At 37.9% G+C, this 15,290-nt stretch overlaps 1 protein-coding gene across 1 annotated transcript in view; it reads right to left on the reverse strand.

The window, feature by feature from the left end:
- LOC126854535 (inner centromere protein) overlaps positions 1-7,794 on the reverse strand; it is a 40,446-nt gene extending 32,652 nt beyond the window's left edge. Inside the window, 2 exon segments of the mRNA XM_050601394.1 lie at positions 6,015-6,304; positions 7,475-7,794. Of these exon segments, the coding sequence (XP_050457351.1) occupies positions 6,015-6,304; positions 7,475-7,779 (595 nt within the window). The 5' untranslated portion in view covers positions 7,780-7,794.
- Positions 7,795-15,290: the final 7,496 nt, after the last annotated feature.

The raw sequence follows: 15,290 nt of genomic DNA on the forward strand, positions 1-15,290 counted from the left end.
ATTCCGAAGGGTCGGCAAAAAGGGCGGATTTAAAGCAAGCGAGGATCTGCAGCCGGCATTGATTTATGGCGCTGTTATTATACGCTGCTGCCAAGCTACCGACATGCAGCCGGAAATTTTGGCAAGTATGTTGCCGACAACAAAAATGTGTCTATTTCGCTGAACGTTGAGAAACGCGAAGACGTTTTCCTCAAACTGGATGTAGAAACAACTAAATTGCAGCCCATTTATTATAGTCACTAATTTCTCAAATAATAAAAATACATGGCTAAAATTTCCTATTTTTTAAATATTTTCTCAATATATCTTGATTATTGTTGTTTTTTTTTCGTTGTTTGTCACCTGTTTCCTAAAATAAACGAAACGGATGAAGGACCTCTTCGCGAAGGCAGAAAAAGCTTCTCGGCTTTATCGTTCGGGCCGAATAGACGCGAATTTACAGCTTGGACGTAAGCGCGCGGTTCGTCGTTCTAAATTGGACGATTTATCGGTGCTGCTGGAGGCAGAGATGCGCAAGAAACTCGTTAACGAGGAGTAGCTTTTAACGACGGATTCAACCGTTGTAAGGAGGAAAGAGCAGGTCGGCAATTCGAAACGGCTGTTGTAATATTGCACACTTTTACCTCGCACACGAGAGAATCGTAAACAATATCCCATAATCAATTACTCGACAGGTCGGTTTATTCGCGGAAGAGTTCGGCGATCGCGCTTGCTTGCAAGAAAATAATTAATCGTCCATTAACGTCGGCAAATGTAATTATTACACAGCCGAGTATCGTGCGAAACGGAACCGCATCCAGCTGTGAGATAACCGATCATCGTTTCCGGTTATACAACGAGACCCACGCGGATGATTTATAGAGAACGGAGATGCTACGCTGTGGACTGCATTAAATCCCCTACTATAACAAGAGGTAATTTTCTCTCCTCGGAACATATTTTCCGTCAAAATGTTTAATACCCAGCAAGATACCCAGCATTCTTCTTTTTTAATGAATATGCTAAAATCATACTCATTACAATATAATTTGATACGCTATTTTTCTTTATTTTCTTGTTTATGCGGTTAAAAATTTATGCATTTATGTCGGTACATAATTTGCATACATTAGCATCCAAAAGCAAATGGAACCAACATCGTCAAAAATCACTTTCCACGAACGTTTCAAAGGCTTGGTTCGCGATCCTAGGGAAAGATTTACGGGATGTATCTAAAAAAATATACACTGAGAAAAATAAGTTGTTGATTTGACTAAATGTGTTCAACTGATTATTATTTTTTTTTAATTGAAATACTTAAGTATTTAAGTCAAATATGTCATGTTAAATTTAATATGTCGTATTTAACTTAAATACTTAAATATTTCAATTAAAGAAATAATAATCAGTTGAACACATTTAATCAAATCAACAACTTTTTTTTCTCAGTGTACAAACAGAGAATCTAGAAATGAAACGGTGGGATCGATAACTTTTTAGAAATTTTGATAAGAGCTCTTTGTCTTCCGGTTATTCGGGTTAAAATAATTCGAGCAACGTGTAACGACGCGAACTATCATCGTCAACTTTGTCGATTGAGCGATTCTTCGATATTTTCCAGTTGGATATAATTAAAACGATGACGGCGAAGGCGGCGCTTAAGTTACAATCTCTCGGTCGACATTATGTTCCAGACGTCGACAGCTACGAAAACTTAGCCGTAAACGAGACTCGTGAACTTGATGAAATTTGAAGCTAATTCGCGGTAAAGTTTCGATCGTACCGCGATGTTGATATTAATGAAAATCTTTGTCTCTCGTACATTCCTCGAAGTTTGATCAAAAGTAGAATTAGACTGGAGGAGGAGGAGGAGGAGTAAACATTGCAGCTCTCTTGTCAGGCGAAAAGATACAAACAAAAAACACGAGCACGTGAGACAATATTTTTTTGATCCACGTAGACTTATGTTTTGTTGACGTGTAACGGTGTGTCGAATTCAGGAAATTCTCTCGTCGCATGAAACGAAATGTTCGACCTCTTTCTTCGCCGTAAAAGAACAAGTTACGTAAATTTATTTTTCCTACGTAGTGAATGTAAATAAGTGCAACTTAGCAAATATGCGAGACGAGACATGCCGAAAGTTTTGTTGGAAACTCGGAGATTCTCGATCTAAATGCGCTTTGCGCGTTCTACATACTCGAGTGCTATCGACATTAGCGGAGGAAGTTATTAATGATATATACCTTCTTTGCAACCATCTATCCGAGCATACTCAGAATCAATGTGTAAGAGAGGGAGAGAGAGAGAGAGAGAGAGAGAGAGATAGGGAGGGAGAAAGAGAGGAGAATCTGAATGTTTGAGAAACCAACTTTCTACTTACAAATATATGATTAATTCTCTTGTTAATCTGGGAACAGTGATTAAACGCAATTCGATAATTCGGAATATCGAATTTACATCTCACTTAAATATTCAATACGCATACATTGTCGTGTTAAACAAATTATGATAAATACATTGCAGATTCTTCGTAGTGTGTGTAATTCCAAAACGTTCATAATTAATTTATGAAATTCTAAATTGATCTCAGAAATAGACATTATTTGAACGTAAAAAAAAAAGATAAAATTAATTTATGATATAAAACGATCAGACAGACTAAATAATTATATAATAATTATATAATAATATGAAATAATTATATAATTGATAATTTTTATAATACATCTTAAAATATATCAAGTTAGATTAATATATAAATTTCGAGTAAGCAATGATCGTCATAATTTATTCACGATTACCTGCATCAGTGAATGTTGTAATCAAATTAATGAGTGGGAAGTAATTTGCTGGCAAACTTCAACGCAATGTCGACGTTTATGAGGAACGCAAGTAGCAATATTATGCAGTGAGTTTGATTGATAGCCTCGGGGCTTTCGGCGCAATTAGAACGCGCAATTAAATATTAGTCTCAGAAGAATGCCAATGATGTTGGTTGAAGCTATCGATACAATGTCTTTCTCTGTCGAAGAGAATACGAGGAAACGTTCCAACTTCGCGTGAGAGTTTCAAAGTACGTTCCCTGTGAACAATGAACAGCCTTTTGTGTCGGCAAAGAAACGTTGTGACGTTATAGAAAAAATGCCGATGTGAAAAACAATCGAATGAAATTAAATCAAATGGTGCCCTCGCTGGAGTTAAGTTCTTAAGATTAATCGCTCCTTCTTAAAACCCGAACAATAGTGATAGCGCGCGTTTACTTACATTAGTTTACGAGACCTATATTGCGAGCTCTTTCTTGCTGAAAAAGTACCACACGGTAAAAAGGTAAAAGTAGGAAATCAATGAATACGATTTCCGCGATAGCGGTTAGAAGGAAATTTCTTTTTCGAAGATTAAAGTTGTAATTATACATTCTTTCGGAGAGAATTGCCTTTCCTTTTTTCTCAGGAAATATTAGATTGTCCAATTGTAAATTAAGATTCGATTATATGTAAATGAGTATCATAAATACCTGACGCCGCAGAAAAATGACTAGACGCCTCTATTAACTTCATCGAATACTCACCTGAAAAAAAGACAGAAAATATGACGTTAGAAATTTTGTTTGAATTAATCAATACAATCTTATACATTTTTTTTAAAAATAATTTATGTAATTAAATTGTTTGTTTTCTAAAAAACTTTTTCGTGTGACTCTTTTGCTCTCCTTCTAACAGAATATTGAAACACGAATGCTTTAAATTTTGCAAAATTTCAGAAGGCAAATTGAAAATTTATAAAGATTATATCTTGTGTACCAAGACACAAAACACGTATTCCCTGAGAATAGTGACAGATATCGCGAACAAAGCCGACGGATATTCTCGAACACTGCGGATTGGCACATTGCGAGATGGCTTCGGCGCTTTTAGGCCTCTCGAGTGCAATCGATGTAGTCACAAAAGTCTCGAGGAAAAAGCCTCGATCGCGCCACGACAGAAAACGCACATCGAGTTGCCAGTTCAGCGGTTCGAGTGTCGCTGGAATATCAATGTATTGCCTCTCGTAACGATGCGATCTTGACGAGAACGATCGGCCGAAATCAATAGTTTATACATTTATATGCAGATTACGTCTAAATACGCGGCGTATCGAAACGTTTTTATATAGTAATATGATAAAAATAATTAAGATGTGAAAAAAATTATTGCACCAATGTTTGACCTTTCTATTAATCTTTTTTTAAACATTTTATTTTTTTATAGAGCAATCCAATAATTGAAAAATCTATTTAAAATATAGTTTAAATACTTAAAATTTAACAACCGCGTTAAGCATTCGATCTTTTTTATAAAAAAAGAAGTACATTTTTATTTTATCAAAAATCTGCTGTTAAATATTAATTTGAAAGAAATTATGGCACATACTGTGTATTTCACAAAGGATAAATAAGAGAATATAAAAATATCTCAAAGGAAAAAGTATTTGTGTCAACTAAAAAGACGATTGAACAAGAAAAAGAACTAAATAGGAAAATGCTTGAAAAAACCGTATTGATCGTCAATTATTTGTCTAGAAATAAAGCAGCACTCTTGTTAGTTGTTTGAACTTGAATTTTTATTTTTTTGTAAAGCGCAAAAACGGTGGAGAGACAAATAAGTCGAGTGTATCGAGCATAAAGATTTGAGCAAGGAAACACGGAGGTATATCATCATCGGAAATATTCCCAGAACCTCTCTTCTCTTTCAAGTTTCGCTTTTTCTGCAATGCTCGAGATAAAAAACGTATATAGGATTTAGCACAAAAATATTTTTCGGTCGGTCTATCGAATTTTTAAAAATCGAGATGAAATCGTACGATCAATTTTTCCTGCAATTTTTGAGTTGAAAAGACTGGCAAGCATATAATAGTTGATGTAAATTCTTATCTTCAGATTTATCTAATAAATCTAGAAAAATTAATACTTTCAAGGATTACAAAAATATATTTTTCTGATCGAAAAATTCGCGAATCGCGTATAGTCACCTTTAATATCTCGTGCTAAAGTCAACAAGAGAGAAATCAACTGCGCTATCCCATTTTTAGACTAAATGGCACACTTACGTTGCGGTAAATGTATAAAGCGCAAAGGCACCATGCGAGTGGATCAAACGTGGCTATTAACGCTTTCTCTGTGCCACGCGACCAGGACTGTCTCCGCTTTCGACCGAGCTATCTAGGATTTCCCAGTCGACCTCTGTCATCGAAGTATTCCCCGCAACTTTGTGAATCTCGATTTCTCAAAGAGCCACGATCAACAACTCGCGCGAAATCCCAGGAGTGCTTTTTCAATGTGAAAATTCCGTCAAACTTGCTCTATTCTGCGTCAAATGCTCGCAGGAGATTATGATCGAATGTTTTGATATGATAAGAAAGAATCTCTTCTTTTCATATCCATATAATCTCTCTTTTGCTAAGAATAAGTCCGTTTTTATTTCCACTTAAAGATAAAAATAATCTTACGTTTTAATAATACATTTATATAAATAATTATATAAGAATATCTTTTTAATAGTTAGCTGTTGAGAATAATTTTATTGAAATCATAAAACTTATTCTAATTTTAGTTTAAATTTAATTATACAGGCAACTTCTCCTGACGCATTTAACGACATATATATTTCACGCATTTTCGTATGTCCTCAAAAGCTATATTGAAGACTACTTTGTGACATAACTCATTACGCGGATAATTGCTTTCCATTAATTTTCATCTAAACATCATTAAAGTCTCTTGCAAAGTATCTCATTTTTAAATATGTATGTGTGTGCATTTGTATCGTTGTTCTGTCGTTATTATTATTGTTAACAAAAAAAAAATTGACAAATCAACCTTGTAGTTTGAACAAATCGAACAAATTGTATGATTGAATGCTCGAACGTGCAAGAGACACGCGAGCGTCCTTTGTTTCCGACGGATAGATCCGGTTGGCGAAAAAAACTGGTCGTGAAAATTTCAGCGCAAACAAAACACAGTAAACTTGCGCGTATGCATGCGTGCAAGAAGAGGGTACCTTCGTCGCCAGAAGTTGAGGAGTTGTCCTCGGGTTCGGGCGACGACCCTGGGGACCGTCGGCCGAATCTCGAGTCTGATCGGCCGTATTCGCTGCCGGCGCTTCCTTCTCCTCCTCCTCCTCCCCTTCGATTGTCCTCGTGTTGCTGTTGTCGTGCCCCCGTCTCGGGGGACACCGAGCGGGACTCTCTGTTCTCGGTGGCACCGCCGCACGTGCGCCCTCGTCGTCCCTCTCTCGCCTCGAGACCGGGTAATCGTTTGCTGAAGTCGGTGGGCATCGCCGGTCGCTTTCTAGGAGTACGTTTACGGTTTTACGTCCTCCCTTTTTTTTTACGCAGAAAAGAATTTTCCCACGTTCTTGCGACGAATTCATAACAAAATCATTGTTCGAAATTGAACATGTGTCCGTATATATTATCGTTTTTAATTAATAAAGATAATTTGTTTATCGTATCGTATGCGAATAATATTTCTAATTAATATATTAATTACTTTGCTCGCTGCAACGCGCAATAAATGTGTCCGTGTAAAGTAAACTGTTGATTATCGGTGACGATAATCGCGAGATTGGATGCAAACGGTTCAATCAGCGCGTTTTAACGCGAATTTTGATAAACCGTCTCCATTTCCATGATCAAATATTTATCGCATATCGAATCTCGCGTTACGCGTATTTGCACCTGCAAGTGTTTCTGACGCCAGACGTCGAATTCCATTTGAAATCGCGATATTACACTCGCGTTGTTGATTTTATCCGAATATGATGCGTTTAGGCTAATCTCGTATATTCGACGGCAATGGGCGACGAAGTGAATTGTACATTGGATTTCATTCGGAATGACGCGTGTGATCGATCAATTTCCTCGGACGACAACGTCAAAGCCACGATAACTGATCGATAGATCCATTGCCTGGAACATCGACCATCGCGACGTGAAAATGTCATTCGACGCTATTGTTTCGCGCAAAATAACGACCACGCAATTTTCTGCTTGTCGTGAATTTATTAATTAATCGGAAAATGTGGACTGATATTATAAGAAGAATGATTGCTATTCAGAGTGAAAATACGATAGATAACTTTATAATTTTCAAGAGTGTAGCTATATGAAATGTTATGTGTATTTTGTAAATCATTTAGTTATAAAAATTATAGCTTACAATTTTGTAATCGACATTTCATCTGCTTCATTTCTAGTAATGATAACTCATAAACACGCAGAGCTGAAACTATATAAATTGAGACGATTGGTTGCACGCGAGCTAATAAATAAAACTGTCTATTACAAAGAATTATTTTCTCCGTAAACAAAAATCATGAATTCTTTTTATTCGTCAAGTAATTTCGAGCCGCGTGAGTTCTCGAGTCAATGAAAGGATCGATGGTCGATGCTCGTTCGGTCCCCAAAAAGTATTGAGAGCAATGAACTAATATCAGTCTCGCACCGGACGTAAACGTACTCCCTGAAGTCGTTTGAGCGATCTGTCGGTCTTTCTGTGACCGGCTCTTTGGACTCGGCGGCGGCATTTCCGGTTGACGACGCTCGTCTTCCCGCGATGGTCCCTGGATGATGGTGGTGGTCTCTGATTCCCTCGTGGCTGGCATCACGGACATTTGCCAGGTCAGCGTTGGCAGCAGTCTTTGCCTCCTTGGCGGGTGATGGCGGCGGAGACGTTGGTGGCGATGGTGATGGACTTCCTGCACGAGCAGAACTGTAGCACACTGCTGCCTTCCGCAAGGTCTCCCTGCACAGCTCGGAGAACATACTGCCTCCCCCATGGCCGGGGCCCACCGCACCGTTTCTTCTTTCTTCCGGTTGCTCTTCGTGATTTCTCTTCTTGAAATTCGCGAAACAGTTACGAGTCTTGCTCGCTGTTCATCATCGTCTCTTTTTTTTTTTTTTCGTAGCACGAGGACTTCACTACGACAATTGACATTACATCGTGACGCTACGCGGAGAACCGATCGCTTGGCGACCAGATCCGGCTCACGAATGGAAAATTCGCGGCTTAGGCGAGCATCTAAGAAGAAGCGATTGGTAAGATTACACTTGAGATATCGTTCACCGGCTGAGACTGGCTCGTGTTTCATAGTTATTGTTTTGTTATTAATATTAGAAGAAAACAAAAAAAAAAAACAGATTGAGGTGATGAGAAAAGTGACATCTTCAAGCTCTACGGATAGGATTTATTTCTATTATTATACTATATATTTCTACTTCTTTGTCTAAATATTTCATCACAATTTTATAATTATCATTTTATATGATAAAATCTATAAAAGAAAAGAGCATTAATGAAAATTAATTATAATAATGGATTTCTTAAAAATCATCATTGGAAACTTTCAAGTTTCTTTTGATTTTCCAAGATTCTGCAAGTTTTTTGATAAATCAAAATTACATCTGGATATTTCAAATTTTCCATTATGTTTCTACCTACTGTACTCTTACTTTTTTATAAATATAGTAAAACGCCGTATAGTGCAATACTCCTATAAAGATTCTTATAACGCAGTAAAAAGATTGTGACAGGTCTTATACGATGTGGTAAATTACCTTGATATAATGCGGTAAATAAACTTCACATTTCTTCCATGATAAACAATATTTTCGAATTTTATGTAATCTATGAGTATAGTGTAACGCGCAACATATTTCCCACATTTATGCGGAAATCTACTATAATTTATCACATTTTTTATACACATACATTTATCAGTACAAGGAAAAGCCAATTCTAGATTTCTCTTATTGGAACACGTGATTCTAGCATAAACATTTACACGTGAGCAACGTAACACAACGCGACAACGAAATCAAACATTTATATCGGACCCCACAAAGTGTAAGCACGCCACTGTGGACAGATGAGACGGATGCATTTGATAGTGCGGTGTTAGTTAGCGTAGGGTGTACGGCACGAACCGTAATAAAAATGTCTGGCCGGTCGCCAGCACTTTGCAAAATTTACAACCTCGGTCGCGATAGTCCCGGCAATGTGAAATGTCGCGTAGACCTGTATAAAGTGGCATTTCGTGACGTAGCGAGCGCGCCAGAGAAGAAGGAGGCACCGCGAAGCTATCGATTTGCATTACGCTAAAATTATACCGCATGCTGTTAATTTAGTTCACCGCGTGGGCATTCATGGTATTTCGACCGCAAACGCGAATATGAATCTACGGGCGCTGGGCCCGTTATACGATTTATGCCGCATGTACTGTCCTCGTCGCATATTGAAAATCATCAAAGAGGGTTTAACGATTCCGCGTCCGTATGTTCTCGTTAAATTAATTATTCATGGCAGCACGTTAACAATGCACGATCGAATAATGGCTAATAATCGCTGATGCAAAATCAAATAATTAAATGATAGACTCAATATAAACCGATGACTTATTGTTAGATATATACGTAAATTTCGCGATAATAAACTATAACTTTTGAAATATATTTATATATAAAATATAATTATAAATTAAGTCAATCGATAAAGATTTTAGAAAAAACCGAGTTGTATTCAATAGCACAGGCACTCGTAGGATTCTGCATTTTTTTTTTAACTTTCTATATCTCTACAGCTACAAGATTATATATCTTGATCAAGTTCGGATTGATAGAAAATAATAGAAAATAATTATTTCACGTCAATATAATACCGTAACAAATATAATATAATCTTAATATTTGATTCAATCAATACCGCAAAGATTGTATTTGATTATTAAGCTGGATATTCGAACATTAATCATGCGTTGCAGAATCGCGCGTTTATCTATCCCCCTCGCACACAATTGTTTCGATTATTTGAAATGTCAATAGATGCGTTAATGAGAGAGAATCACACGATAAATGTAGCATCATGTGTTTCTCTCGTGTTATCAGTACAGCTGCATTTAACGCGGATAAATACCAGATGACCGATATTCTCGCAATGGATCTCACATTGCGTTACCGCGCGATAAGCACAAATTTTCAGTGTGTACTCATGAGAGGATGAATTAGAAATTTTGAGAAGAGAGGAACGTGGTTCCCCGGAAGAAAAATAGTCTACGTTCCTGCTCGAAGAACTTTATGATTTATCGTTGCACGCGATGAACCGCGCGCAAAAACCCCTTTCGGCACGCTTCCCATGCACATAATTTCGTCAAATATCCGTTGTACCGTTGCCAACCGCATCGGCCATTAGGAAGAAAACAGGATGGATGCATTAATACGATGATTTTCCAATCGCGCTGAAGAGAATTTTATTGCTTTTATAAATATTAAACAAGTAAAAATATCTTTTCATTGTTTATCATGTCCGTCTTCGAGAAACAAGTTTATGAAAAAACGTAAAAAAAAGAATATTCATCAAATTAATTAATTTGTGCTTTGCATCGATTAATTCTACTCTGCTCTACAGAATTATTGCTCACTTTCAGACATTTTCTCTTAAACATTTCAATGATTTTGATGATTATCTAGACCTTCAAACTCAGATTAGATTCAAGGAAAAGAGCTTATCAAGAAAGCACGATATATGCCTCGTGAGACTTGTCATTAGTAAAAATATTAAATATTTTTTTCTTGACATTTTGTGATCTCTCGTAAGGCTATGGCGGGAGAAAACCGGAAGTCGACTTTGTCTCGACGAACAACTATGTTTGTTGAAAGCAATCGCCAACGGCCTTGCCAATCGGCAAACGAACCATCGAGCTTCTGTCAGAGCCAGACGTGCGTGGGCACAATGGTACGTCATTTCTCCCGGCATCTGGAAAGACAGTCTCATTTTCACTCACACATATACATAAGTGTTACAACGCGTTCGTAATGTATACGTTTTATTTTTTACGTCGGCCAGAGAGAGAGAGAAAGAGGAACTGTCTGTAAATATGACAGTGACAACAAAAGTGACAACATTGCCTAGATAAGTTATTTACGCGTAAACAATACAACTATATGAATAAAATAAAATCGTGAATAAAATCGCGAAAGGATTTTGAAAAAATTGATTTCAGACATGAATAAAACGGACAATTAGAGCGACGAAAGTGAAAAGCATTTCTCTGTGCGAGGCCGATATACATTCGACACAAACAACCGGACGGCAAAGATAAACTCCGACAAAAGCTGTTATTGCGAGCATGGCATTACGAGCAATTCAAATTTAACGATAAACCTATTATTCGACGAGCTTCGTGAAAATCGCCGTTGGCTTAATACTCGTGCTTAGGGCTCTGAACATACATGAAGGATAAATGGCGAGACATGTGTGATAGGGCCAAAATTCATTATGTTAATTGCCATCCTCGAAGCGAGGACGAGCATAAGCCGAATTGAATAATGAAACAAAGACAGCGGAATTAATTTTATTCCCTAGACGATCGGATATGGCTTTTGCACTAAATTGCGAATCACTGCAATGGATATGAAAAGATTTTAATAATTACAATCGCGCTATATTTTTAGATATGAATCGAAGAGATTCAATTATAAAAAAGAAAATTGAACAAATGAAAAAAAATATCAATATACATTTAATTCTGTTTTTTTTTCCTAATATTTTAAAGAAAAAACATGCATTATATATTCATTATTCATCGCTCCTTAATATAAGTAACTGATATTTTTAATCCAGCATCACAAAGTTATATGATTATCATGTGATATATCTGCTTTAATATGAAGATGAATATCTCTTGATATATAAAACTCTATTTATTTGACAAATTTCTTCAGAATTTTAAAATCATCAGTCGTACACATTGAAAGCTGTTTTCACCGAATTGCACCTTAACAAATTTTAACGAGAAAGTAATTTTTTCGTTTTACAATTCTTGACATCCCAATCTGCCTCGCGCCAAACCTTATTTTAAATAAGTTCTCGCAAATAGATTAACGCGCGAAAGTTGGCAGAAATCGATTTTAATGGCTTAACTCGAAACTTTGATTACGAATTCTATTTGAAACGCCCCGGGTATCCGGTCGCTTTCCGAAAAATCGAGCCTGCCAAAACACGTTCGATCCTTAGCTCACGGAGGGAGAAACTGCAAGGGTGGAAAGAAAAAGTTTCCCGGAAAGAACGACGCTACGACGCCGTTGAAGAAAGATATAACCTTTATCCTTCCTGTGCTATTGCAGTATTTTGTCGGCGATCAAATGGCGGTCTCTTAAGTTGCTTAATGTTAAAAATGAAAAAATGAAAAAAAGTTATGTAGCGAATGAGATTGGTAATAATTAAATTAATTGATGTATATATTTTCGTAGGTGATTCAAAATATATGTTTAACAATTGATACGTGACAAGATATCGATGTGTTGATCGCAGGAGGTTTGAGAGAAAGGTCAAAGTTCAATCGGATTAATTGTGAAATTAACCAAACAGCCGTCGAAATCATCTAATCCTCGCCTAAGCTTTGATTAAGATTACGCCGCTATTGATATTCGAAATTGTATTGATCTAGGTAATTTCGAGCACAGTGACAGTATGATGATTTGAAATGTTACATCTTTTTAAATTCAAGATTCTGTAAGGTAAAATATCTTACGTATCTTTACAACAATTTAATTTAGCTGGATTTCTGATATATGTTTATTCAATAAAAAAATTTTTTTTTTCATAAAAGATGCAAAGACAAATGCAGTTCATAAATATATCGATTAACCTTCGATAAATACAATAAAAATTAGCAATACAAATTGTATTTTCACGCAGTTTATCACGCAGTTGTAGAATTTTATAAAGCTTTTGAAAATTTTATGTGTAAATTTGACAAATAAAATCAAAAGAAAAAGAGAGAGAGAGAGAGATGGAGAGAGATGCGTGACAACAGTCACGTGACTATAATTCCATAAATTATACCTTACTTAAAACATTCCGATATGTGTCTGGATTAATAAAATGACGTTTTCAAAGATCTCACGATAAAAAAAAAACAAAGAAAAAAAAATCAAACATAAATCGAATTGAGTAACTTAACAAAAGTGATTGCAAAAAATGATCATAAAATAATTTTCAAAATTAACATTGACGTAAATTAACATTGTCTTTCATAAATAAAACAATTAACCTACCGAATACGCATACCCTCTTCTCATAAAACTTAGCTTCATAAAATTCACAAACATCTATCTTGAAATATATAAATTGCACCGTTTTTATCACACGGGTTTTTCTCTCAATTTTGCCAAGCTATCAAGCTTGAAATAAACGAGCAAGACCGAAGTATTCGCCCGCGCGGGTTGATATAATCAAGCCTTATCCGCATTAAAACGAGCCAGCCTCAGCGGATCGCAATAGAAACGCAGCAGGATAAAAGTGATTGCAGGAGAACGGAAGGAGAAGAGCACCTTGATCTGGACGCGTGTGTCCTGCGTCCACCTCGTGGTGAACCGACGCGCCATCGCGACAAGCGAACCCGGGGTGTTCGAGATGGATGGTCCCCGGATCACCTGCGCACCGGACGGTCTCCAGGCGAGAACTGAGCCTGCGAGATTGCCGAGAGAGCAGCGCGAGGTGCTTACGCCGGAACGACCCCCGTCTGGAGGGTGGCGCGCGCGGAAGAGGGTTGCACCGACTCCCCGCGGAGGTCCCATGTACGTTGCTCGGTTAGTACGTGCGTAGTACATGGTTGCGAGAATACGAGAGGGGTTGGAAAGAAGTCGTTGGAGAGAATGCGGAGGATAGGAAAAGAGGAAGGGCAAAGGATCACGGAGGGATGGAGGGGCCACACGTTCAGTCGGTGCGTGCATAGTACACTGAGAAAAGAGTTGGAGGGAGAAGACGGATACGACAGAGAGGGTAAAAGAGGGAAGGAGCGAGAAAGCCGGAAGAGTGACCGTGAGATAAGGCGGGAAGGAAGAGGAATGGCGGGATGTGAGAGCGGCGAAGGGAAAAGGGAGGGGTGGAAACGCTGGCGGCGATGGCGCTGCTGTTGCATCGATCAGCCACCGCCACCACCTGCAACCCTCTCCCGAAATGGTCAACCCTCTGTATCGCGGAGCGGCGCGCGTTCTCGTCACCTCCGGTCGGTTTGGCCGCGCCGCCTAAAATCCATTCGTGATCTTCGACCTCTGCCTTCTTCCCTCCGACCGTCATCATCCCTCTCGTCCAGCTCTTCGGCTTTCTCTCGCCACCGATCGACCGTGAGAGCTTGATTTATTATTTTGCCGTTTGAGTTTTCGCCCCGTCAGCGAGCGCTTTCGCGTGAGCCAGCATTTTGTATCGCGCCGACGATCATCGCGATTCGGCGGAGAATTAGGTGACCTCGATCGTTCGACAGTTCCGAATTGATATTTTGGGCCTCCACACTTCGATCGTATAAATTTAAATCCTATATAGGAGTTTTGCAAAGTCCTGTCAGGTTACGTCAGGTATTTGTACATGCTTGGTCCTTTAGACGAGTTGGAAATAGTTTGAAGATAAGAAACTGACATTACAGAACGTCGGACGCAAAACGCAGGGATTCTCGAGGGTCAATCCGCAAGGGATCTCAAGTGGAGATTTAGGATAGAAAAGGGCTGGCAATTCTCGTGGACCATTTTTACGGTCCACGACGCGGTCCTTGAAAATCGATAACCTTGAACACACTGTTTCAACGTGCTTGGGAGCTTCTTGACGATTTCCCTGACGGATTACGGTGAATATCACGGTGCGGATTTACAAAAACATATTCCCCTTGTTTGGGAAATTGTCCGACGGTGAAATAACATTATTTCTAACTCGTTGCGTTAAAATTCGCCTTTAAATCGTTATTCTCACTTTTACGACACGTAAACGAGACGTTAATATAACCTCGTATAAATAAAAAATTACGAGCCGGCTTTTATTTTATGATAGCTTATACATAAGTTCAGAAAGAGGAAAAATGACAGATTGTATAAAAATTATAGTCAAAGAATCAAAGCACTAAACGAGAAAATGGATTTAAAAGCAAAACATTACATTGAAATATAAAAATGTAGAAAATGATGTTATTCAAAATATTTTTTTTTTTTTTTTTGAAATATTAGTATGTATGAAAAGTTTCGGAAAATCCATACGTTTTCGTGTCGTTCATTTTTCAAATTTCGAAATTATTACTTTTTCAAAACTCGTATCGTATCCATCCGAGCGATGTGATATTTCCGAACGTCAACCCCCGAAATCATCGACATTGCTGACGTGAGCGACGTGGCGCGGTTCTGCGTACGTGTCTCCCCGAAATTCCGGGCGCATCTGGGAAGACGACCAATTCGAGAAACCAGACTAATCGGAATCTCTTGCCCCACACATGAAGCCGGGCGTTTCTACGTTT

Source organism: Cataglyphis hispanica, chromosome 14 (assembly GCF_021464435.1).
Source record: "Cataglyphis hispanica isolate Lineage 1 chromosome 14, ULB_Chis1_1.0, whole genome shotgun sequence".
In the NCBI taxonomy this organism is placed as follows: domain Eukaryota; kingdom Metazoa; phylum Arthropoda; class Insecta; order Hymenoptera; family Formicidae; genus Cataglyphis; species Cataglyphis hispanica.